The 27,135-nt window shown below is 43.6% G+C and overlaps 1 protein-coding gene across 1 annotated transcript; it reads right to left on the reverse strand.

Annotated features, from left to right (window-relative positions):
• On the reverse strand, positions 1-25,778 carry P3H1 (prolyl 3-hydroxylase 1). Its single transcript, XM_075279890.1, has 15 exons — positions 25,344-25,778; positions 21,324-21,476; positions 16,767-16,956; positions 12,612-12,743; positions 11,054-11,193; positions 8,617-8,706; positions 8,336-8,388; positions 6,591-6,712; positions 6,143-6,270; positions 5,958-6,053; positions 5,611-5,761; positions 4,362-4,479; positions 2,324-2,399; positions 691-831; positions 1-430 (listed from the first exon to the last, which is right to left on the reverse strand). Exons 1-15 carry the CDS (start codon positions 25,770-25,772, stop codon positions 218-220), a joined length of 2,232 nt encoding a protein of 743 aa, XP_075135991.1. The 5' UTR covers positions 25,773-25,778; the 3' UTR covers positions 1-217.
• Positions 25,779-27,135: the final 1,357 nt, after the last annotated feature.

Genomic DNA, 27,135 nt, shown 5'->3' on the forward strand with positions numbered 1-27,135 from the left:
ATACGTGGGCATGTTCTGTACCTCGACAACAGCTAAAAACAACGTCATTAAAAATAAGAAAAAGAAAAAAAAAGAATAAAACAAAAACATCATGGAAAATTCTCTACGGAAACCTTAATGGCCGCAGGTTGTGGTTCCGCTGGCTCTGTGGAAATGTATGTCCCTGATTCACAGATTGTGTAAGGCAGCAGTCCGAAGGACAAGGTCTGAATTAGTGTTATAATTCCGTTTTTGAGTCTAAAGGGGGGCCGAGTACGCCTTCTCTAGGGGCGTCAGCATCTGGGCCTTTGGCAGGTTCTGGTGGGATGTCAGCGCTTGGCTTTTCTGAAGCTCCTGTGTCGGTTTTCTTCTCTGATTCACTGCTGGGGAATATATTTGTTTCTTCTGGACTGAAGAGCATCTTGATCAAGTCGTCTGCTTGAACTCGCTCCTATAAAGAACCAAACCAGAAGGTCACTACAATTACCAGGCAGTAAGAAAGGAGAGTGGGGGGAGATACTGTCCTGTGAATTCTTCAAATAGGCCTTACAGTATGTAGTGGCTCTCATAGAACAAAGACGTACAAAGACGTACAGAGATGAAAATCAGAGAATCTATTACTAGAATCCTTCAAACGTATCTCCAAGATGCATGTCTCCCAAGGAGACTTTACAAGAAGCACTAGATCATATAGAGATCCATGTTACTTACTCTCTCGTTGTGCCTGGGATCCAGGGTAAACCACAGCGCCACCGCACATCTCTGGCCTTTAGTTACAGCTTTCACGCCATGAGGATTTTCAGCACCTGATGAGAATCCCACCATCCGTCCACACTGCGGCTTTACCTCAGCCTATAAAAAGCAGGGTAACAGTAGTATTAGTTACAACCTTGTATATACATCCTGCAGCACTGCGGCTTTACCTCAGCCTACAGAAAGCAGGGTAACAGTAGTATTAGTTACAACCTTGTATATACATCCTGCAGCACTGCGGCTTTACCTCAGCCTACAGAAAGCAGGGTAACAGTAGTATTAGTTACAACCTTGTATATACATCCATCCACACTGCGGCTTTACCTCAGCCTATAAAAAGCAGGGTAACAGTAGTATTAGTTACAACCTTGTATATACATCCATCCACACTGCGGCTTTACCTCAGCCTACAGAAAGCAGGGTAACAGTAGTATTAGTTACAACCTTGTATATACATCCTGCAGCACTGCGGCTTTACCTCAGCCTATAGAAAGCAGGGTAACAGTAGTATTAGTTACAACCTTGTATATACATCCGTCCACACTGTGGCTTTACCTCAGCCTACAGAAAGCAGGGTAACAGTAGTATTAGTTACAACCTTGTATATACATCCATCCACACTGCGGCTTTACCTCAGCCTATAGAAAGCAGGGTAACAGTAGTATTAGTTACAACCTTGTATATACATCCGTCCACACTGTGGCTTTACCTCAGCCTATAGAAAGCAGGGTAACAGTAGTATTAGTTACAACCTTGTATATACATCCATCCACACTGCGGCTTTACCTCAGCCTATAGAAAGCAGGGTAACAGTAGTATTAGTTACAACCTTGTATATACATCCTGCAGCACTGCGGCTTTACCTCAGCCTACAGAAAGCAGGGTAACAGTAGTATTAGTTACAACCTTGTATATACATCCATCCACACTGCGGCTTTACCTCAGCCTATAGAAAGCAGGGTAACAGTAGTATTAGTTACAACCTTGTATATACATCCATCCACACTGCGGCTTTACCTCAGCCTATAGAAAGCAGGGTAACAGTAGTATTAGTTACAACCTTGTATATACATCCTGCAGCACTGCGGCTTTACCTCAGCCTATAGAAAGCAGGGTAACAGTAGTATTAGTTACAACCTTGTATATACATCCATCCACACTGCGGCTTTACCTCAGCCTATAGAAAGCAGGGTAACAGTAGTATTAGTTACAACCTTGTATATACATCCATCCACACTGTGGCTTTACCTCAGCCTATAGAAAGCAGGGTAACAGTAGTATTAGTTACAACCTTGTATATACATCCATCCACATTGCAACTTTGAAAGGGGATACAAAGTGGGTATTATTAATGTAGGGTAATTATGAGGATACTTTGTAGGGCACATGGGTGGCCATAATAGGGGCATTGGGGCTAGCAGTATAACGTAGTTTGTGTGCAGGGATGAGTCATGGAAGGAAGAAGCCTTCATGGTGGACTGGGCCGGATAGAGAAGAAAAGGGAGAGTGACAAAGGTCTCCCTGTATATTTGTATCCTAAAATGAAAGGTCCCTGAGTGTACCATCACCTACGCAGCACACAAGTACTTACAGTGATCGTTTTTGCATCCAATTCTGTGAAGTAAAAATGTCCTCCTTCAAAGTCTCCATTTAAGTACAATATGGCACTGAAAAAAATAATAAATCAGAGAGAGGGTCAATACTTCATCTAATTTACTATTAACTACCCCAAAAACACCACATACAATTCCACGCCACAATGTCCTCACTAATTTTTAAGAGCCCAAGCGAAAGAAAATTGGAGGAGAGAGCAGAGGCTATGCATTTCTATAAAGCCAGAGGGACTCTGTGACAAAATGACAGCTCTCTAGTTGTTAAAATGGCAGCTGTCACTTAGTTGCTTCAGCTAGAAGTAGAAAGGTTCTCATCACAGTTATGTTATGAGCCAAAAGCGCAGACAATGCTGCCCCTTCCTCGACCCTACACCTACAAAGCTGCTAGTAGGTGTTAATAATAGGTGGGGCTAATAAATTTATAGGGCATCTGTCATAGAGAAGATGACTACCTAACCAATAAGAGAAGAAACATACTTTGGTGGCCCAAAACCACTAGGGGATTGCAGAAAAAAATCAGCCAGTGTTTCAGTTCTCAGACTCAATTGCCACCCAATGCCGCCCCTTCAGCTGTGATTGACATCTTCTGGCTCATTCAGTGGCCGGTGTATGGCGGTACTGTTCTTGGCCCCCTGTTATCTGCTCGGTATGACTGCTGCATTTGTTAATAGTGTAGGCCACATGTCAGCTGAAGTTTGTCTCTACATGTCAATTTAACCCTAGGAACATCTTTACACTGTCTGTAAAATACAATATATACCTTTGATCTGCTTTTTATTATCTCTCCACAGACATGCAGCTACTAGTATACAGGCCAAAAAGCCAAGACAAGCATGAAAGGTCTGAAAAATTCCAGTATTCACAAACAGGGGTAAAGATGATTAAGGTTGGGTTCACACCAGTGCTTGAATCTCGTTTGGGGTTTCCCTCCCCGAACCCGTTTAAAAAAAACATGGAGAGAAAAGCACGGCAAGCAGCGCTATTCTCTCCACATTTTTCGCCCTTTTCGGACAGACACCCGGCAAACTCCATTATAGTCTTTGGGGTCCATGGGTAACAGATTTTTTAAGCGGATTAGGTTTCCATTCAGGGGGATCCCCAAGTGGACCCTCCGAACGTAAAACCCAAACGTAAACTCGTAAAAACAGACAGCACACTGATGGCACACTAAGGACATCAGTGTGTCGCCCTAGGTTTTTAGTCTCCCATAGGCTTCTATGGGCAAGTCCGTTCTGCAACCACTGAACAGAATAGGATCTGCTCTATATTTTGCAGCTCGGACTCTCAGCCCCGCACACTGATCAGTGGAAAACATGGTCGTGTCCATGTGGGAAATGAATGGGTCAGCAAGCTACCTGGGGAAAAACACGGATAGCACACTGATCTCATCCACAGTCGCCTGCAAGAGGCCTTAACCAAAGCTGGCCACACCATTATATGATCCTCGACTGAACTCACTGACCCTGTAATGTGTATGGGAACCTCCTACCTTTCCTGGACAGCAAATGCCAGAGAAGATAAGAATCCAGCTTGGATTTCAAATGCCTGACCCTTCTCGGTCCTATTCATTACATATGCACCGTTCAATAGCACAGGGTGTGCATATGTATCGGGGATCAGAAGAGATAGCAGTCCGCTAAGCAATTGTTAGCTGACAAATCGTTTTGACCATGAAACATACACAATAGAAGAAGATATAGATACCAGTGACCTGATACATCCCAAGTGACTTGGTGGTTAGCACTGTTGCCCTGCAGCACTAGGGGTCCTGGCTTCATCTGAATGGAGTTTACACGTTCCCCAGATGGGCGATGGTTTTCCTAAAGATATCCTTATTTCACTCCACCCCACAAACAGAAAGCACACTGATGGGTAGACTGCCCTACTCTGTCCAAGGACATTAGATTGTAAGCCCAATTTGCAACTGGAAATAAACTAAATGGTGACCATTTGGAATACGTTAGCCCTAAATAAACTGGGAAAGCAGGAAATGAATAAAACTGGAATGAGATTTACCTGTAATCACGGAATGTATATGCAGGGTTTTCTTTTATACACATTAATGCTTCTGCATTCAGAATGCAGTTATCGGCGTGTACTGGGTGGCTCAAATCGCTCCGATCAGCTTGTTTTTCTAGAAATGTAATGTATATTGATTAGAGATTACTTTTCTGCTCTGGTCCTAGCTGAAAGAGATTTCTATTGGCTGCAGAAAGAAAGGATCTCTATGTAGAGATGTGACTGAGCATGTGTGTCCTCCAGCACTTAGCTCCTTAGGTGGACAGGCACATTGCTGTATATACTTTGCACAGCGGTTGGAACCATGTTCTGCAAGGATATGTTATAACTCTTTACTAGATCATTCTTAATAGAGCATGCAAACACTGTTTTTTTATATCTATTATGCAACTCATATGGAGAAGTCTGTAAGGCTCACGTCTGCATTGGAGGCTCGGTCCGAAGCCACCATCATAGAGTCCGTCCAAAATCATGGACTAAAAAATCCTGCTCACAATTTTTTGTCTGGTGAAATGACAACAGAACATAGCGGATACCAAAAGGAGCCATCATAGTCAATGGGGTACCTTGGGATCCTTTAGTGTTTGCCATTAGACAAATCTGTCTTTACATTTTAGCGAGGTTCTACAGGCTACTCCAGTTATGGCTGGGTTCACATCTGTGTCAGTCTCTGTTCAGAATCTCTGGTGCAGATCCGTCCAAAATCCCAGATGAAATTTAATAAATAGGCTCCATTTGTGTCCATTATAGAATGATTTTCCCATTCTTTGATCCTCCGATGGACCAAAAGAATGAAACAACTGCACAAGTGTGAGCCTAGTGTAAATGTTATATTCCAGGTACAATAACCAGGGGTGAACCATGGCTTTGTGCCGCCTGAAGCGGGGTGGAGCGGAGGGGGCGGGCCGAGTGGAGGGGGTGGGGCCGAGCGGAGCGATTGTCTTTAGCAGGCAGAGAGCAGGCAGGGAGAGGACCTGCTCTCTGCCTCAGTGTGAGGGGCGGCCGCTGGAGCAGCGCTGCTTCAGCGGCCTCCCCAATCCACCGCTCAGTGACGGTGACCCTAAGCCAGTCCAGGACAAAAATGCCGCCCTCCCCGTTGCCCTGGCATAGCGCTGCCTGAAGCAGTCGCTTCAGGTCGCCTCATGGGAGGTGCGGCACTGACAATAACACAAGAGGCTCAAGAATATTACATATGTACTTGAATGCATCATTATCATTCATACAATCACCCATAAAGTGACCTTACCTTCAATGGCGGTACGGCAAACCAGGTGAGAGAACGAAAAGTACAAGGGTGAATCCAGACGGAAATAGGACTCTACCACACGCCTTACTTTTTCGGTGACGTTGTAGTAGAGGTAAGCGCTCCTCAGTGGGACTTTTCCTTCTTGTCCCAGCTAAAAGCAATTTACATATGCAATAAATTAAGAAAACAATCATCGACGTAGACTCTCTACAGCAATAAAATAGTTCATATGAACAACAGTAAAGTTGCCTCGCCTTGTATGGCAAAAGGCAGGAGTAGCAAATACCCCGTGGCTACCACCAGGGGCAACTGTCTTACAGGTAGAAAGCACTTAATGCATGCTTTACCTTCAAGGCTTTATATACAGTCACTCCAGTAAACTTCTCATTCGGGGTATGAGGTGAAATAGTGCCCCTATATCCATCACCTGCCGAGGCTGCAGCCTATGACATAAGACAGGTATAGATGAGTTTTACTTTCTATACTTTACAAGGTTCATTCTTGGTACTTTGCAATGCAATATAGCACTCACATTAGTAAGACGTAACAGTTCCCGACATTCGTCTTCAGAGATGACTCCATCAGTCACTACTCGCTGTGATCCATTGAGGGTCTTTGAGTTCATCACTACGCTGACTTCATCAAATAAAACTGGGCCGCCTGCAGATCGAGAATCGAGGTCATGGATGGCCCTGACACAGAGCTGAAGTGGTGAATGTCAGGGCACGGCCACATGGAGCAGCCACGTGGTGGGCACAAAGGCACGCCATTTTACTGCCATTCTCAAATTGACTGGTAATGGCTACACAACAATATGTCGGCCTGGTTTACGGTCATCCACTGTCTGCTCTGTGTGGGCATAGCCTGTCATGGTTGTAGCTTTTGCAGCAAGTTTCAAAAATTGCAGCAATAAATTGCAGTTTTGCCAGGTATTGGTGATCTGGGATTGGTGATCTGGGGAGACATTCTAGGTGTCTTACCTTCTCGTACACTTCTTGATAAGTCAAATGTCTCTTTAGTCTTCTCTTCCACCAGATTCTCAATTTCTTTCATCAAGTTACCAATCTCCTCAGATATCCTGGCTGCAGTTTCTCGCTCCACTCTAAAAGAAGAATGGTAGGTGATAAACGATTAATGTATGTTCACTACAGTGCCCACCACTGGGACCTCCACGAACCCCCCATCATGCCATGAGAAGGAGTTTGAATGGCACGTTGGTCATGCCTGCTTACTGTCACCCCTTTCAATCTCAATGGAACTGATGGAGGTTCATAGCCCACTATCTCTCATTCCCACAGACCACTGCTCCTTTCAAGACCCAAGAACAGGAATACAAGATCTTTGTATTAGATATCAGTGGGTTTCTCATCAGTAGTGCTCGCAGAGATACATACATTTATCACCTACATTTCCCCCCGATTTGATATAAAGCCTATTCAGCAAAAAAAACTTCTTTAACATCAGTAAAAATTCAGCTATTTCTCAATTGCATTTGACTGTGGAAAGTTGGTTGACAACCAATATGGTTTCTATAAGGCTATCGACACTGCCTTATTCATAGTCCCAAATGCTAATCTGCCCAGTTATACATCAATGCACCCCACTGCCATACCACTGCATCACTAAGAAGATCTGACATCTATTGGTTGTCACCCAACTTTCCACTAATAAATACACCGAAGAAACATCCAAATACAATTGTTGCAGTACAGTGTGTGTATAAGGGGAATTATACTATTTTTTGCTTGGAATTATATGATTTTTAGAACTGACTTTTCCCTCTGCAGGCTCTGTAGTTTTCAGTATTTCTCTGAGCTGCTGGGTGGAGACTAGCTGCCATACACTGCACACAGTAAGTAGAGGAGATTCTGCTCCATAACTCTCTCTCTGTTAATGAGAACCAGCCCAAGGACCAAGAAGGACATATATAGGGAAGTACTGACAGCTCCAATATCATAACAAACATGTATCGCTGCTGCTTCCCCTCCCCAGCTGACCTCCATATACTGCTACATCCGGGTCAATTGACCCGTAGTCTCTCTGGAGACGTATATAGTAGGGATTTTCCGATGGAAAGTCAGTTTAGCAGACAAAGGGGGAACAGTGTAACAGACTGATAAGGGAAGAAGCTTTTTTCTCTAACATACGTTACAATTTGCTTAGAACATCAAATTATACAAAGTTTGTTAAAAAACACTTCAAGAAAAACTAAAAATGCAAAAAGGGAATTTATTAACATTGGTGTTTCCTACTACAGTAATAAATTCCTCCACTGGCATGAGATGCACCAAAATTATTAAGACGCTCCAGACTCAATAGTAAGTGGAAAAGACTAACATAGGGTTAAGATCACATGGAGTTTTTTTCATGATGATTTCTCCACAGAAGCTGCATGGAAAATTCCTTAAACAAGCCAACCACTAAAATACAGAAGCTTCCTGCCCTCACTTGTCCCTATTTTAGCATTGGCAACAGAGCTGAAATTGGGTATTCACAAGCAGATTTGCAGAAGGCCGAAACCGTTGCAGATACCCAAGGCCCAGCTTCAGATTTCTACTGGTGGCTCCACAGCAAAAATAGATGTCAATTTTTTTTGTGTGTACTTTTTGCCTTCAGAACAGTCTCTAAAAAAAGTGCACTCTCTCTTATGACACCCACACTGCCGCCCTCTATAGTATGTGAACCCCTGTTTAGAGTGGAAACCAGTTAATGTTCATGATCTTACTTTTGCTTTTCTCTTAGTCTTTTAGGTATGACATTCTCAGGCGTCCATGTGTCCTGCGAAGAGCAAACATAATATTACTTTATATTCTCAGGACTCATTATGGGTTACACCAAGAAACTCAAAGTCATATCATATATGCCAAGCCGTGAAGGTGGCCTTGTTGCCCAAAATGTCCAATCAGAAGCCATCTTTCATTACTCTAATGCAAAAATAATTCCATAATGCATTTGGGCAATTCAGAAAATGGCTCATTGAAAAAGCCAATCTTCAAAGTTACTTACGGGGTCCACAAAGGCTATTCCAAAGACATCATAAGCGAAAAAGAGCAACTCCTTCTCCAGTAGACTTCTCTTAATGTAATTCAGGACATCCTAAAAGAGGAAGGAGGATCGTCTAAGTTATATTGTATAGAAACCGGTGGAATAAATATCATTAACAGGATTTTCCAGGATAAAAATATTGAGAAGCTCTCCTAATTATAGGTCACTAATATCAGATCTAAGTCGGTCTTGACATCTGTCACAAACATTGATCTGCTATTCTCAGGAGCTGATACACAGAGAATGGAGCAGGAAGCAGGAGACTGTTGTGTCACCGGGGGCAGGGTGAGAACCTGTGACATGGGTGTAGTAGTGGTGGTAGGGGAGCATTTTTCTTTTTTTTTTTTTTGTGTGCTGATCCATTGCCAGGAGGAATGCAGCCTCCCATGCTGTACTCCAGCAGTTCCCAGCCCCAGAAGTCATGTCATATGGCAGCTCCCATAGCTGTATAGCACTCATTGTGTAGTGTTGTGTAGACAGCAATTGGGAAGGCAGGGACGGTAATAAGCCTTCCCTATAGGAGCTCTGGCTGTAGTAACAGCTGGTTCCTTGCTTCTTCAAGGTTACTTCCTTGCAGGGGGAAGAGTGGACTGCCCGGACGTATATAGTATATATACAGGCGGTACAGGACATACTGTATATACAGGCGGTACAGAATGCTTAACAAGCACCCATAACTGTCATTAGATGACGTCACAGCCAGTGTTGGACTGAGGTGTCTAAGGCGCACTAGTGCAATTCCTTCTATGGACCCACTATACTTCAAAATACATTTATTGCTTGCCTCCCATTCACAAATTCCTAAAATTGCACTGACGCATATTATTTTTCAGTAATACCCTGCTACCTAGTGACCACATTGGACTATTTCTGTCTTGTAGCCCTCTCTGTATCTTGCTTTGGACTAGGACACTCTGAGCTCTGTTAGTAAGATCAGTGATGGGGACCCCGCAGAGACAGAAAAGAGATGGGTCCAAGGAGGGACAATGCTGGTCAACCTGCTTCTATGCTTAGATATTACCTCCGCCATCCAATACATCTATATCCTACTAAGTTTTTGTGTTTGGATGTTTGTGTGCTTGGATGTTTGTGAGTCAATCATACAAAAACAGCTGAACGGATTTGAATAAAATGTGGCACATAGATATATTGTAACCTTGAAAAAAACGTAGGCTACTTTTAGCAGCTGCCGAAACGCCGGAGCAGGAAGATTATCAACGCCAACAACACGCTTATTATATGGCGTCCCAATGAGCTGCTGAGATGCCGGAACAATCACAGGCACAGCGCGAGGAATGAGTTCAGCGGCAAACCAGCTTAACAGCTGCCGAAACGCCGGAGCAGGCAAACCAACGACGGCAGCAATTTGCTGAATATAGGCAGATTATCAATGCCAACAACACGCAGACGAAGTCGCGGGCAGAGGTTAGTACTGTATAATAAACTGAATAATTTCTTACATATTCTACCCAGTTTGATATATGGTAGCATAGGCTGTGTGAGATGATGTATGCTGCATATCTGTACGTAGTGCAATGAGTGTACTCTTGCAGGGATTGGGGTCTAGGGGCCCATTAGACTCTCTGAGAAAGGGGCCCACTGAGGGATTCACTTGCTTCCATAATCATGTACAGAAGAAAGAATAAAAAAAAATAAATGAATAAAAACAGATTAGAAAAAAGTACTGTATGTTTCAGACTATAAGACGTTGTGTTATTACAGCAGATGCCGAGTGCGTAAAGATGATGGCGGCCACTCTGCTGCAGAGCAGTCGCTATAGCAACTGGGTCTCCGCTGTAATGTACATTGGAGGCCCAGAGCTAATGCCCGTGATCAGAGTCCACTTTGATCTTGGGCATTACTACCTCAAAGACCCCCCCCCCCCCATTCCCAAAGTGTAAAAATAGCCCCTGGGGCCGGTCACATTAGGTATTCCTGTGTCCGAAAATGCCCGGGCTACTTATAAAATATTTTTCCTATACGGTGAACATCAAAATCAAAAGTGCCAAGCAAGCGTTTTTTTTTTACTGCTTCGCCTCTGAATTAAATAAAAGGTGATCACAGCAATACACATTCCCCAAAATTGTATAACTAAAAAGTGCACCTGACCCTGCAAAAAAAGCGCCCTATGCATCCCTATACAGCTGCAGGGTCACCTGTCAATGCCGGTTTGCAGCTGTTGCAAAACTACAACTCCCAAATATTAAATATTTTTCCATTTTTTTGCTTCAAATTTTTTTTCCCTGTTTTCTTCCTCTAAAACCTACGTGAGTCTTATAGTCCAGTGTGTCTTATAATCCGAAAAATATAGTAATATATTTCACTATCTGATTTATTATCGTAATAGAAATTGGCGATACATTCACTTTAAACTGTACCCAGTTTCTTCCACACTCACCTCTCTTGGCTGAATTAGAGCGGCGCTCGACTCCCCCAGGACAGCGGCATAATAGGCTAAATTCTGGTTCATGACCTCATCCTTAGGGTGGAATAGTAGGTAGGTTTTGGTACATTCAATCGCTTTTGTGTAGTTCTCAGCTGGAAAATAGCAGAGGTGTCATGGTAAAGGGGGTAACAATCCAATACACAGAGTCACAATAGAGTCCAACCCGCATCTGGATAAAGACCTTCAGCATTTGGCCATGGAGTGTCATTTCAACCACCTTCCGAAAAGGCATGCACCATTCTACCTTTTTATATGTACATGGAGGTGCAGAAGAATGTAGACCACAGACCAAACTGAACATAGCAAACTTACTAATGTGGTTACGGCTGGACTCTGGTGTAAATGTGCCACATATCAGCACGTCTCATTTGGGCTAAAATGTTCCTAACTTACTAGATATGTGGGTGTGGCTTGGCAGAAAATGGGTGTGGCTTAAATAACACAAAATGTGCCAAACTTTTGGTGAAAAATTCTAGCCCAAACTAAGCCAACTCATGGGATAGTACAAATTTAGAATAGACAGTCCAAAAGCAGATTTATCATCCAGAATCAGTCACTGTTATTAATCTGGAGCATTTTCAGACTGTCTAATCTAAATTTACATTGTCTATTAGTAATTCTGAGCCTTGGGCTACACAGTGACACAAGAATCATAGTATTGGCATTAAACGCTGTTACATTGTGATTCTCAAATTGTTAAAACGGCAATTTGGGATTATTGGATTATTTGTGTTGCGACAACTTGCAACATGAAGGTGTTTACTTTTTGCAATGACGGTTATGCAACATGGTAAGGTTAGCTCAGGTATTAAAGGGGTTTTCCAGGCAATTTTTTTTTTTTATTATTTATACTACAACTACCATGATGCATTGCTCTTCACTCACACTACCTCCCACTCTCACTCCCTCCCTCTCTCCTCACACCCCCTACCTGTTTCCCTAGCTAACCTGTCCACTACTAGCTCTTTCTAACTAACTAAGCTTAACCCATCATACTCACCTGTCTTCCTGTGTGGATCTTCTGGGCATGGGAGATCATGTCTTTCTGCGTAGCCGGCTCCTCCATCTCTTGCCGTTGCCTGCACAATAAAGCCAGAGTGGCCGTCACTCCAGCTCTATTGCGCAGATGTTGGAGGCCAGCAGAAATCAAGAAGAGGAGGAACCGGCCCTTCAGAAAGTAAGTGATGTTCCGTACCTAGAAGATCCAGACAGGTAGATAGGTAAGTATGATGGGGTGGGGGTGGGGTTAGTATTAGTGACGTTCCCTATCTGGAAAATCTGAAAACGTGCCTGGGGTGGTTGCATGACCGCCCCATTGATATAGTTCAATATACATTTTTAGTAGAGTGAGGAAGTTAGAAGGGGGAGGGTGTTTAGCCTAGTTTATAAATATGACTTTATACCAGACCACCCCTTTAAGGTTAACCTAAAATCCTTTTTATCCTTGGACCTAGGGGGCAGTACTAGCTATGGAAATGCTCGATAACATACCAATAATAATGTGACTTACTGCTGTAATATGCAAACTGCAGGTAATTGAAATGTGACGCCAGGAAGTCCTCTACAGGCTTGTGTTTGCCAGGTTGTGTGGCCAGTTCAGAGACACAGCTTTGCCTGCAGCTCATCACCTGTACATAATGGTCTAGGAGACACAAGGCACTATGGTAAGAGGCGACAACATCACACAATCACATAGCACTTCATGCTATTCTCAATTAGAAAAGATTTTAGTTTTTTACTGTTCTAATGCAATAGGTTAATAGTATAGCGATAATGGGCAACTGTGCGGTGCTATATGTTATAGAGAAAAATACTGTGAAATTAGATGCTTTATAGAGTTCTCTGGGGATTATTTATCAACAACCTAGTTTGTACTTTCGGTGACCACAGCTTTGTACAATATGCTGAATGAACGACTGGGGTACCTGGTGTCAGACCTGCACCAATCTAATATTGCTAAGGACAGATCAATATTTAAAGAGGACCTTTCACAATATCATAGATGTGTAGTATTATAGACTCCTAGAAAGCCGACAGTGTTCTGAATTCAGCGCACTGTTGGCTTTCTCGGTAAGCCCCCGGTGCTGGAGATTTCCCAGCACCATGATGCATACTGGGAAAGCCGAAAGTGAGCTGAATTCAGTAGTACAGGAGACCGAACAAATAAGAGGACGTGAAAGGTCCTCTTTAAGTTCTGCAAAATCTCTTTAGGCTGAAGCCCCACATTGCGGAATTGCATTTTTTTTGTGGCCGATTTTGCTGCGGTCTTTTAAGCCAAAGGCTACAGAAGGACTGGGAAATATATCGGAAACTCTTATACTTCTCTCTTATGCTCACTCCACTACTGGCTTCAGCTCAGCAAAATATGAAACAGAAAAAAGCTACGCTTCTGCAAAGTGGGGCCTCATCCTTAAAGCCGGTTGCAGATAACCATGCTGCAACCAGCCTGCCATGAATTAAAAGCACGGGCTGCACACTGGGATGTTCCCCGTGTGGCGCCCGTGCACGGGCCGTGCTTCCATGGCTCCTTTCATTAAATGTATAGGAGCCATGGAATACAACCTGTTCTATCAGATGCGGCATGGACTGTCGGCCTGCACACAGTACCGTGAAAATCACGGTCGTGTGTATGGACCCATAGAAAAGAATGGGTCAGTGTGCTATCTGTGAAATACAGTAACAAAAAAGCGCAGTGTTCGTCGGTTACAGCCTTTTATCCCCAACCTGGTTTGTGAGGAACAGGCCGGTTTTGTATTGGGAAGGGAGGGCCGGCATAACATGATGAAATTGCTACCGGCTGTTCATGTTGCTCGTTCCTCTAGACAGCCCTTGATCCTTCTCAGCGTAGACGCTGAGAAGGCATTTGACAGGGTGAAGTGGTCCTTTTTGAGATCAACCCTTACCAAGTTCGGGTTCCCCGAAAGATTTATTACTGCCATATTCTCACTCTACGATCATCCGTCAGCTCGCCTTCGAGTAAATGGTATACTTTCAGACAGATTCCAAATAGCAAATGGTACACGTCAGGGATGCCCCCTGTCCCCCACCCTGTTTATTTTGTTTATTGAGACTCTCCTTCAGGCGATACGCCAAGATTCTAGAATTAGAGGTGTGACTACTGGACATGGGGAACTACAAGCTACTACGTTTGCAGATGATCTATTGTTCTTGATTTCCAATCCGGAGGACGGCTTACCCGCTCTGGTAGATAGATTGTCTGACTTCGGTAAGATCTCTGGCTACAAATCCAACCTCACAAAGTCAGAGGTTTTGAATATCGCTCTTTCCAAATCTATGGTCAATAAACTCAGAATCCGTACCCCCTTTCTCTTGGGCGGATTCGGAGATTAAATACCTGGGAATTAGGTTAACATCTGATCCATCATCTCTATATGCTCGTAACTTCCCCCCCTTGCTAGATGATTTAAAGCGCCTATTATTGTCTTATGCTACACTCCCGGTCTCTTGGTTTGGGCGCAAAAGTATTATACAGACATATATACTTCCAAAGATCTTATATAAATTAGCAATGCTACCTGTACTAGTCCCTAAAGCTTTTTTTAATTCTCTGAAATCGATCTTCTCCAAATTCATTTGGCGCAATAAAACCGCTAGGTTAGCCTGGTCACTACTGTCCCGTCGGAAGTCGGAGGGAGGGGTGGGTCTGCCAAATTTATATAACTATTATAAATCCTCATTACTGAGCTGGTGGTCCGAATTGACGGCTCCAGTACACTCCTTAGTGCCCTCACAACTTTTAGCTACGATGTACGGCTCCTCATATTTGCGTACATTGTGGTTGACTAGAAAGGCTCCTTTAGGACGGTCTTTATCTGACCAATTACTTGATGGTGCCCCATCCATATGGTCACTCTTACAGGATCGATTGGCTCCAACTCTGTCTCCTTTGCTACCTCTGGGCTTAGTCCCGGATTTGATGGGAATTGCTGCTGATGCATACAGACCCATATGGGACGCGCTTAATTGTCTCACAATAAGGGATGTTTCTCGAGAGGGAACTTTAATTGCCTTAGATGACATTCTTCAGAAATTTCCCGACCTGTCCCTTTCCTTTCTACACAAACGACATATGCTTTTTGTCTTCAAAAAATTCACTGAAAAGTTTCACATACGCTCTGACCTTACGCCATTTGAAAAACTCTTGTCATCCCCCACAAAGATGCTCAGAAAGATATCGCACATGCTGCATTCACATGTTTCTCCACCAACTCATTATAAACCCGCTTACTTATCCTCATGGGAATTGGAATTGGGTATAAAATTATCGACGGAAGATGTAGACTTTATTTTAACTAATTCTCATGGCATATCGCAGTGTGTACGCATTCAGGAGAACCAGTATAAATTGATTTCAAGGTGGTATCGCACCCCGGAATAGCTCTTTAATAGACGATTGACAACTTCGGCTAACTGTTGGAGATGTTCCACGGGGCAGGGCAGCTATATGCACATTTGGTGGAATTGTCCCCTAATCAGACCATTCTGGGAACATGTTCAATCTACGATTAGGATTATCTACAGCGCATCTTTTACTATTGTTCCTCAAATGATCTTCCTGAACATGCCTTCACTGGGATACAAGCCCAAGAAAGATAAATTAGTCAATCTTCTTCTTTCTGCCGCAAGGATGGTTATACCGCTTTTCTGGCTACAAAAAGTTACTCCCCCTCCTACAGTTTGGGAAGAGAAAGTCTCCCAGATTGCACGCTTCGAGGAGCTTCTTGCTTGTTCCCTTAGGTCTACAGATGCCTACCGCCGTGTGTGGTCACCATGGCTACTTCGTGATTTTCTTAGGAATTCTTAGTTTGCTTAGTGGAATGGCTCCATTGGTGACGTGTGACTTTAATACTTTTCTTTTTCCTCTTAGACTTTCACACTGCTTCTTCTTTCTCTTAGCGTCTTTCTCATTCTCTGGTTCTTTTTCTGCCTTTCTTCTCTCATACCTGTGCTTCACCCCTTTCCCCTACCTTAGCGTCTTGGTTCCCCCCCGCCTTTTTTCTGCTTGTATGTTTCTCCCTTTCTTCCTCCCTTGATTTCACCTTTCCTACCCCTACACCCCAATACATAAAGATAGTGTTATACATGCCTATTTTCTTATGATCTTCACATTGTTTGATCAGTCATGTTAAGTTGTTTTGCTTTATGACAGATGGGTTAATTAATTTTGACCTTTTGCTGTAATGTCAATTCAGCTGTCTTTGTTTTTGGATGTTTTGCTCAATAAACTTTTGAATTAAAAAAAAAAAAAAAAGCGCAGTGGGAAACTCTGTGGCGGGAACACATCACGTTTTTCCTGCAGCGTTTTCCACAGAAAATCCGCACAGGTTTCCTCTGTGGAGTTTCTGTTCAATCATACCTATAAGGAAACCGCCAGCGTTTCCATAGGTATAAGTGACATGCTGCGATTTCCAAAACTGCAATGGGGCCCCGGCCTTAATGATTTTTATAATAAGAACTGAATTTAGGACAGCTGAGTGATAATACATTTGGCAACATTACAGCTTATGGAGACATTTCATTTTCCTAGACTTTTCAGCAGTAAATATGCCCAGTTATGTGGTGATATGAGATCTGGGATGTATCAGCATATAGCTGAGGAGATTAGCCAATCTGGATTAGGAAAACTGGATTATAGCCCATTCACCTGTAATACTCTGAAATAAATCTGCATTGTAATCCATGTAATTGTAGCCATCATAATCATACGGTCCTTCACAAAGACTGCGGCATTCAAGGTCTGCAATGAAATATTCCTTTAAGGCTTTCTCAAAATAGGCAATGGAAGCGCCAAACTCCTCATCCGCGTAAAGGTTCACGCCCAGACGAAACTCTTGCTGCACAGAAAACAGAAGATTGTAATAAGGTTACAAAAACAATGTGTAAGAGGATTTTACAAGATCAGAAAAATGGCTGCTTTCATGTTCAGTGTTAGAAAAATAAGACTGTTTCTCCATCCCTGTCCATAGCTTGTGAGCACTATTGTAGTGTAGGCCCAGTCATTTCAATGAAGCCTAGCTGTAATGCCAGTCACAAGCTTTAGTCAGATGTAGCACTGTTTCTTGAGAAAATTGCCATATTACATAATAAGCTTTGCCACTTGACTACAATAAACAAGACATAAAAAGTCACAATTTTTAGCACAAATTGGTGTTTTTGCACAAAAAATTGTGACTTTTAAATTTCTGCACTGTCCTCATCGCTTTCCCGAAAAGGGCACATGGCAGAGGCATGCAGATATGCCATAATTTATGCCATAAATCTGGTGTAAATGACGGGGTAATGTACTCGGTGCTTGTCTGTCACCAGTCAATATACTGCTCTGCACCATTGAGGGGAAAGCACCCCGAAACAGCTGTCTGCAGAGGAGTGTCTGGTTTGGCTTATACACTAGTCATGTTGCAAGGTCTATTACAGGGTCGGACAATGACTTATAGGACAGGTAGTTTTCAATCAGAGTCACAGCTTTGCTTTCTATTTTTTTGCAAAGAGACCTAAGTTGTGTTAAAAACTCTAACAACTATTTTATGGTCTCTGATGACTCACAAAAAAATGAGAAATTCAACCTGGTCTTTTGTCTTGCTGACACACTGGAAGGGACCACTGAAATGTATTCTAAAGTGACGCGCTTCAGGATCAGAACTTGCTTTGCCATATATAGTAAGATTTATGCAGGTTGTTCCCTACTCCATGGACTGATTCTTTGCCCTTGACAGTGTGGTGACTGAGTTAGGCCCGGTTCACATCTGCGTTCCATATTCCGTTCAGGGTGTCTGCTTGGGGATCCCCCGAACAAAATACTGAATGCATTCAAAAAGCAATGAAAGCGCATGGACCCCATAGACTATAATGGGGTCCGTGTGTCTTCCGCATGAGTCCTGCGGAGAAAAAAGTACTGCAAGAACTACTTTCCTGTCCGCATGATTCATGCAGACACCACGCGGAAAACACATGGACCCCATTGTAGTGTATGGGGTCCGTGTGCTTTCACTGCACACCGCTTTTTGAATGTTTTCAATATTCCATTCGGGGGTCCCCAAGTGGACTCCCTGAACGGAATACTGAATGCAGATGTGAACCAGGCCTTATACTGTACTTTTTTTTAGGTCCAAATAACACAGTGATTTTTATTATTTTACCACCATTATACACCTGTAAAATTGATTACAGCCAAACCAGAACATCTCTTTTAAAAGGAATAGAAAATGGCTATTTTGGGATTATTTCCCCTCATCAGCACAAAGCAGGATACTTTCTCATAGATCATATACAGTGGGGAAAAAAAGTATTTAGTCAGTCACCAATAGTGCAAGTTCCACCACTTAAAAAGATGAGCGGCGTCTGTAATTTACATCATAGGTAGACCTCAACTATGATAGACAAAATGAGAAAACAAATCCAGAAAATCACATTGTCTGATTTTGTAAGAATTTATTTGCAAATTATGGTGGAAAATAAGTATTTGGTCAGTAACAAAATTTCATCTCAATACTTTGTTATATATCCTTTGTTGGCAATGACAGAGGTCAAATGTTTTCTGTAAGTCTTCACAAGGTTGGCACACACTGTTGTTGGTATGTTGGCCCATTCCTCCATGCAGATCTCCTCTAGAGCAGTGATGTTTTGGGGCTGTCGCTTGGCAACACGGACTTTCAACTCCCTCCAAAGGTTTTCTATAGGGTTGAGATCTGGAGACTGGCTAGGCCACTCCAGGACCTTGAAATGCTTCTTACAAAGCCACTCCTTCGTTGCCCTGGCGGTGTGCTTTGGATCATGGTCATGTTGAAAGACCCAGCCACGTTTCATCTTCAATGCCCTTGCTGATGGAAGGAGGTTTGCACTCAAAATCTCACGATACATGGCCCCATTCATTCTTTCATGTACCCGGATCAGTCGTCCTGGCCCCTTTGCAGAGAAACAGCCCCAAAGCATGATGTTTCCACCCCCATGCTTTACAGTAGGTATGGTGTTTGATGGATGCAACTCAGTATTCTTTTTCCTCCAAACACAAAAAGTTGTGTTTCTACCAAAGAGTTCCAGTTTGGTTTCATCAGACAATAGGACATTCTCCCAATACTCTTCTGGATCATCCAAATGCTCTCTAGCAAACTTCAGACAGGCCCGGACATGTACTGGCTTAAGCAGTGGGACACGTCTGGCACTGCAGGATCTGAGTCCCTGGCGGCGTAGTGTGTTACTGATGGTAGGCTTTGTAACATTGGTCCCAGCTCTCTGCAGTTCATTCACTAGGTCCCCCCGCGTGGTTCTGGGATTTTTGCTCACCGTTCTTGTGATCATTTTGACCCCACGGGGTGAGATTTTGCGTGGAGCCCCAGATCGAGGGAAATTATCAGTGGTCTTGTATGTCTTCCATTTTCTAATTATTGCTCCCACAGTTGATTTCTTCAATCCAAACTGGTTGCCTATTGCAGATTCAGTCTTCCCAGCCTGGTGCAGGGCTACAATTTTGTTTCTGGTGTCCTTTGACAGCTCTTTGGTCTTTACCATAGTAGAGTTTGGAGTCTGACTGTTTGAGGGTGTGCACAGGTGTCTTTTTATACTGATAACAAGTTTAAACAGGTGCCATTACTACAGGTAATGAGTGGAGAAAAGAGGAGACTCTTAAAGAAGAAGTTACAGGTCTGTGAGAGCCAGAAATCTTGATTGTTTGTAGGTGACCAAATACTTATTTTCCACCATAATTTGCAAATAAATTCTTACAAAATCAGACAACGTGATTTTCTGGATTTGTTTTCTCATTTTGTCTCTCATAGTTGAGGTCTACCTATGATGTAAATTACAGACGCCTCTCATCTTTTTAAGAGGTGGAACTTGCACTATTGCTGACTGACTAAATACTTTTTTGCCCCACTGTATGGTCTATGACACTCTACACAGTGCATTGATGACATGTCCCAATATAAAAGTGACAATACAGTATATTAAACTTATGTGAGGATTTGATGAATCATTTGATTTCCTACTCTATTATATACAAGCCGTATAGGAAACACTTTATATGATAAAGCAGGACTGAGAGTGGAAGGGAGATCTGATGTGTAATGACAAATGAACAAACCCTTGAAGGGGCTGCAGGACAGGACAGGCCGAACAGAGCAGACGGTTACACAGGAAAAGCCTCAGGGAACATTTAGGATTTTTTTTTGTAAGAATCCAGATAAGAAATCTCTACATGTACTGCCAAAAGAGTCAACAACTACTACTGCCCCTATCATCCTCCAGGGTCATAGAGCCCGTAGTCACTGACCACCAGCTGAAGCTTTTTATATATCTCTAATAAGGTCTATGTTGTATTGTTATAAGATGCACAAATTCACAAAACAGCAAAAATGTTGCAAATTGCAGCAGTGTATCAAAATCGTGCAGGTGGCATTTTTTTTTTTTACAATTTAGTGTAATTCTGGTAATAATAAATTATAAGCTATCAGGAGTCTGACCAATGAGTTCCTTGCCAAGTTGGCAAGTTATTAGTTACCCAGTGGATAGGGAATCATTTGTTATAACAAGACAAGCCCTTGAAGCATTTTACACACCTTCCTTACACCCACTTTTTAAGGGAACCTGTTACATTGAAAATGCAGTCATAAACTAGGTTGTATAATGTACTTTTTTTTATAGTCCACAAAATGGATATGTAGTGTAAAGGCGGCTTAATGGGGGAAACAGCTTTTGGCTGAACTGGCCCTTGTCTGACAGCTATCAAAAGGCATTAAAATTCTTCATCAGGATGGCACCATTTATGGCAACCTGTACTCTGCAAACAGACTGCTCACAGGTAGGTTGTTGTACACTGAATGAGCCCATCATGGGTCTATCTACAAATGACAGGCTATTGTAAAAAGTGCTACAAGTTATAGGAAGTTTTCAAGAAAGCAATCCCTATATGATTATATCAGAAAACTGCTTATAGAACAATTCCTGAATACTATAGGCGAAGGGTCTGTAAACCAGAGGATTACAGCGACTACTCTATACAGGAGATAGGGTCACTGACTACAGAGCGTGTCTTCAGAGATCAGATATATAATGCAGCAAGTGACACGGAAACAAACTGTTTTTATGTTCTATTCGGCCGGGGTACAGAACGACCAACCAAACCGAGGTGCTTACTGAGGTGCAAACATTAGTAATCCCACCTCCACATTCCACCGAGATGTACAGATGTACAGGCTCCGACACTCACCATATGGGGCTTGGCTTCCAAATCTCTGAAGTCTGAATCAGACACGCCAGCCATCATCTTGTAATACTCCAAGTTCTGCCGCATCTCCAAGTGGTCGGGGTTCCCCACGTAAAAAGTATGAGCGGCTGCTACGGCTTTATCCAGTTTGTGGATCTGAAAAAGCAAGAAAAGTAAGAATAGCTGTGAGTGTGGGCAAAGGAACAAAATGTCAATGTTAGGGTGCATTCACACAGAGTAAACGCGGCGCACAATGCGCCGCGATAACGGGACGTTTGCGCCACGTTTTTGACGGTGCATGTTTGCGGTCGAGTTAACGTCGCGTTAACGCGACCGCAAACATGCACCGTCAAAAACGCGGTGCAAACGTCCCGTAAATGCAGCGTATTGCGCACCGCATTTACTCCGTGTGAATGCACCCTAATACAGTAGGTAATAGTTAGATAGATAGATAGACAGACAGACAGACAGACAGACAGACAGATAGATAGATAGATAGATAGATAGGAGATAAATAGATAGATAGGAGATAGATAGATAGATAGATAGATAGATAGATAGATAGATAGATAGGAGATAGATAGATAGATAGATAGATAGATACACTTCTCCAGCCAGACTACTAGTAGTGCTATGATGGCACTAACATGGCAGTGTGAACAAATGGTGAAGGAAAGGACATCAAACAGTAATGTTTACCTACAGGATGCCTTAGGCCTGGATCACATCTGTGTTCAGGTTTCCATTCTTGGAGTCTGCTTGGGGATTCCCTGAACAGAAACCTATCTACATAAAAAAGCGGTTACCTAAGGAAACCTGTGGACCCCATAGATTGTAATAGGGTCTGTGTGGTTTCCACTCGGTTTCTGACCAAAAACATGCAGAAAGAATAGTGCTGCTTACAGGGCTTTTCTCTCCGCATATTTCGTGTGGATAGGGAAATGGAATGGAATGGCCCAAACGCAGATGTGAACTGGGCCTTAGACAGTGCAGGTAATGATACTGAGGGTCTTCTTGTAACAACACATTACATAATAATCCATACCTGCAACAATTGCAAAAAATTCCAACAGGCTAAAATGTTGGTCACAGGTCATTTTTTCAGCAGGTGACAGCTGGTGACTTTTGTTGGTCACAGGTGAGTTTTTCTTCATAGACTTCAAAGCAGGTCACGTGTGTCTATAAGGCTGAATTCACACTTGTGCGACAAAATCCACTTAAAATAGGTGGAGAGAAAAGTCCTGCAAGAAGGGCTTTTCTCTCCACTGGTTTCAGTATAAAACCGGATGAACCCTATTATAGTCTATGGCATCTGTGGGTTTCCACATGCAAGCACTTTTTAAGTGGACAGGGTCTCCGTCTTCTGGGTTCCCATCCGGGCCCAAACACTAGTGTGAATCTAGCATGACTGACTTGTGACAGGTCTATGGGGATACTTTCTGCACGAGGCAAATACACTGCATTATTTTTATTCTGTTTTTGCATGTGGAAACTCCATTGTAAATCCAAACCTCAACCATGCTGAACCGGGGTGTAATTCAACCCATGATACGGATCTTCAATCTGCAGGGAGTCGATATGCGCTACAGATTTTTACCAACTGTGAAAACCAGTCATGTCAAACCTATTTTATGAACAGCTATCATATGTTCCATTATTTTGTAAGTGTTTCCATATAAAACAGGTATGCCCTATATTTGTCTTTCTTGATGGTCACACTGGGCGTATTAAGACTGACGCATGGTGGCGGGGGAGAACTAGATTGGAACATGAAGCACACGTTTGACGCAAGAAAGTTTTCTGGCATGGAGGGATTGATGCATTTGCCCCACTGGGTCTATTTTTAATGGTCATCACCCAGATGGTCTGTTTTTACGTGAATTAAAAATGACCTTATACGTCTGTTTTCCAGACATGAATGTGCAGCATGTATACGACTTGTTCTGTGACCAAAGTTGCCCGGTAGTCCAAGAGGACGCCCAAGCATGATTGAGGACGACCTTATTTCCATGGCTTGTGAAACGTTGATGGAGGCTTTGAGAACCGGACATATGTGCCGTATAATGGAGTTTTTGGGACTGTCAGAAATCCCATTAACCCTTAATACATTACTTTGTATATGTATGGCAGAATTATTCAGTGACAATGCCACGCAGGTTGAGTAGATAAGTCCATGACATACATGACATACTAACATCTGCCTGCAGCTTCCATGATCGGACATGACACATTCTCGCAAGTTTAACCTCTGAGATGCTGTGTTCAACAGCAACCGCAGCACCTGAGAGGTTAGAGGGCTTGTTATGTCGCCCAATCGCCCTTTTCCCACCTTGTGATGCATTTGGATTGGTTGTCATGGCAGGTTAAGGGGTTGTGGAGGACTCCAAAAACATGGCTGCTCCTGACGTGACATCATGTCCATTGGTCATACATCTATGCTGCAGCTCAGTCCCATTCATTTTAATGAGACGGAGATGTGGCACTGCCATGTGACCAATGGATGTTGAAGCCACTTCCTAAAAAGAAGAAGAAAGTGGCCATATTTTCTAAGTCCTGCACAACCCCTTTAAGTTATGGGTGACAAAAAACAAAGTTTTCTTATTTTGCATAAAGTAGTAAAATATCAAATAAACAATAGAAATACGGTATTGTACTGACCCCCAGAGGAACACTGACATGTCATTTATACCGTACAGTACACACAGTGAAATGAAAAGATTTTGTAATTGCGTTTTTTTCACATTCCACCCCACAAATATATTCTTTTACTGTTTCATAAGACAAAATTTATAAAATATACAACTTGGCCCCAAAACAAACCCTCATATGGCTATTTTGACTGAAGAATAAAAAAAAAAGCCTTATGGAAGGTGGGATGAAAAAAATTAAAAACGAAAAAGCAATATTGGTTGTGTCCTTAATGGGTTACAGTATACTACAATCAGATTCTTGCCACTATGGGGCGGCTGATAACAGGGAGCAGTAGTAAAGGCTCTGGAAGTATATGACGACACTTTGTATACTTGGCAGCTCTGCACTGCCGCACACAGGACTAATAGCCCAGGACTACAGGGGACATGAGGGTTGTGGGCGAGCTGGGTGAGGAGCAACACTGCTGAGGAGCCTGGAGTGCTCCTGACATTCCTCCTAAAGTGTGGGCTGCACACAGGCGGACGATGGAGGCTTTCCCCACCTCAATACGTGGCAGTGCTTTGAATGGGGGAGGGAAGTTTCTCAAGATGCAGAGGAAACTTCAATATTCCAGAGTCTGTGCCATGTGTCAGAGTCACAGCAGCTTCCCGTGTAGTCCTGTCTGCAGTATGTGCCCTGCAACACAGACTGGCACTGCAGCAAATCAGCTGGCACATCGCTGAGATTAAAGGGCATGCACTACCACACAGGAGATCTGCAAGACTGGAGCTGCTGGTGCTACTATTTCTACTGCTGCAGGCCTAGATGTAACAGTAGAACTACCAGAACCAGCTAGAGGTCTACTGGGACATGTTGTACTACACATATAATGTATATATAGTGTCTGGGTTAGTGAGTGCACTGGGAAGATGATGTACAGGCAGGTATGATGGGAGTTATAGACTGCACCTGGCACTACTAGACCCAGATCATCATGTGTCGTTGCTAGTGCCTGCTGGGGCTTGTAGTACTACATGTATCATGTAGATTGTGTCAGGGTGAGTGCACTGATGGTGGAGGTTATACATTGCGGCTGGCACTACTAGACCTGGATTGTCATGTATCCTTGCTAGTGCCTGCTGGGACTTGTAGTACTACATGTATAATATATACAGAGTCAGGGTGAGTGCACTGGGAAGATGATGCACAGGCAGGGTTGATGGGGGTTATAGACTGCACCTGGCACTACTAGATCCAGATCATCATGTATCCTTGCTAGTGCCTGCTGGGACTTGTGGTGCCCATCATGTGTTATTAGGAGTTGTGGGACTTGCACTTCATATACTACTACACCTAATGGGAGGACTCAGCTGCCTGATGGGAGTCTTATACCTTGAAGTAGGCGACTTGCAGGTAGTTGTAGGGGGTTCTCTTGCTGAACTCCAGCTCCAGCTCCTCACTAGACACAAAGTAATCGGCCGAGGCTCCCAAGTTCTCCTTCTCGCACTTCTTCACACAGTCCGCCCTCTCCAGCACCTTCTGGAAGAAGCTCAGGTCCTGCACCGGTCCCCAGCCCGGGGGCTGAGAGGAGAAGTCGCTTACTTCAGCGCACTGCATGCGACAAGTGATGCGAGTACGTCGCAGGAGCTCCCGGTTGCGCAGCGCCTTCTCCATAGAGAGGATGACGGACTGCCAGTCCTCCCGGTAATAAGCCTGCACGCCATTGTTGTAGAGGAAGTCATAGGGCTCCATACCGGCAGCCAGAAGCTGGGCGACCATCAGTAGGAAGAGACCCCCAGAGAGGAGCAAGGAGGGCGCCATGACTGCCTGCGACTACTGGGCTCAGCAAGCTGCCAGCTGCAGGGGCCTCCTCCACAGCCACGCCCACTACCTGCGCACACCCACTCTGCATTCTTTTGGGGATGCTTAGCCCCGCCCATACAGTAATAGTAATCACGCCCACCGCACTGATCACGCCCATTCACACCTAACTTCAGTGGCGAGCAGTCTGTCAATCTGAAATTTGGGACACGCCCACTGCCTATTGCCACGCCCTTTAAATACCAAAACGATTGCTGCTGTCTGTGTCTCAGAGAGTGCACCACGTAGATTGTGTGTTGTGTATCTGCTCCCTGGGGTCATCACTGCAGCACCTCCAAACTAGGCAGTCACCACTGAGGAAGCCGCTGGTATCATGGCAGGTCTACCCTCAGCAACTCCAGTCTAGACAATTCATGAGTGATCATAGGTTTGGGATATAATTTACACCATACTTGTCAACTCTCCTGAAATAGCAGGGACTTGTGAATGTCCAGAAGATGGCCAATGGTGCACCATGTAGTGTTACTGGATGCAGTGTCAGACTGGGGTGTCTAGAGCTCACCAGTGTAATTGATTCTAGGGCCCCCTCACCACTATTGGTGAACAAGCCCAAAAAAAAGTCACACCACTTTACTGGCCCCATCAGTTTTTTCTGGCATAAATGATTCTGGGATTCTAAAGCTATATTCACACCTGCGTAAGAGACTCTGCCGCAGATTCCATCTAAAACTGATGGAGAGGAAAGTCCTGCAAGGAGGACTTTTCTTTCCACTGGTTTCAGTATAAAACTGGGTGGAAACCTAGCAGACTTCCACAGTATAGTATGCTCTACAGTGGCCCCCACACAGTATAGTATACTCTACAGTGGCCCCCACACAGTATAGTATAATCTACAGTGTCTCCCATACAATACAGTATGCTCTACAGTGGCCCCCACACAGTATAGTATGCTCTACAGTGGCCTCCACACAGTATAGTATGCTCTACAGTGGCCCCCACACAGTATAGTATGCTCTACAGTGTCTCCCATACAGTATAGTATGCTCTACAGTGGCCTCCACACAGTATAGTATGCTCTACAGTGTCTCCCATACAGTATAGTATGCTCTACAGTGGCCTCCACACAGTATAGTATAATCTACAGTGTCTCCCATACAATACAGTATGCTCTACAGTAGCCTCCACACAGTATAGTATACTCTACAGTGTCTCCCATACAGTATAGTATGCTCTACAATGGCCTCCACACAGTACAGTATGCTCTACAGTGGCCTCCACAAGGTATAGTATGCTCTACAGTGGCCTCCACACAGTATAGTGTTCTACAGTGTCTCCCATACAGAATAGTATGCTCTACAGTGGC

This window comes from Leptodactylus fuscus, chromosome 6 (assembly GCF_031893055.1).
Source record: "Leptodactylus fuscus isolate aLepFus1 chromosome 6, aLepFus1.hap2, whole genome shotgun sequence".
NCBI lineage: Eukaryota > Metazoa > Chordata > Amphibia > Anura > Leptodactylidae > Leptodactylus > Leptodactylus fuscus.

Excerpts from the sequence above, each read along its gene's own strand:
- P3H1 (XM_075279890.1), bottom strand. The coding sequence starts at position 25,772 with ATGGCGCCCTCCTTGCTCCTCTCTGGGGGTCTCTTCCTACTGATGGTC. Across the intron at positions 8,707-11,053 it reads CTCTAATTCAGCCAAGAGAG|GATGTCCTGAATTACATTAA; the intron begins GTGAGTGTGGAA and ends TTCCTCTTTTAG. Across the intron at positions 6,271-6,590 it reads ATCAAGAAGTGTACGAGAAG|GCGGCCCAGTTTTATTTGAT; the intron begins GTAAGACACCTA and ends CTCGATCTGCAG.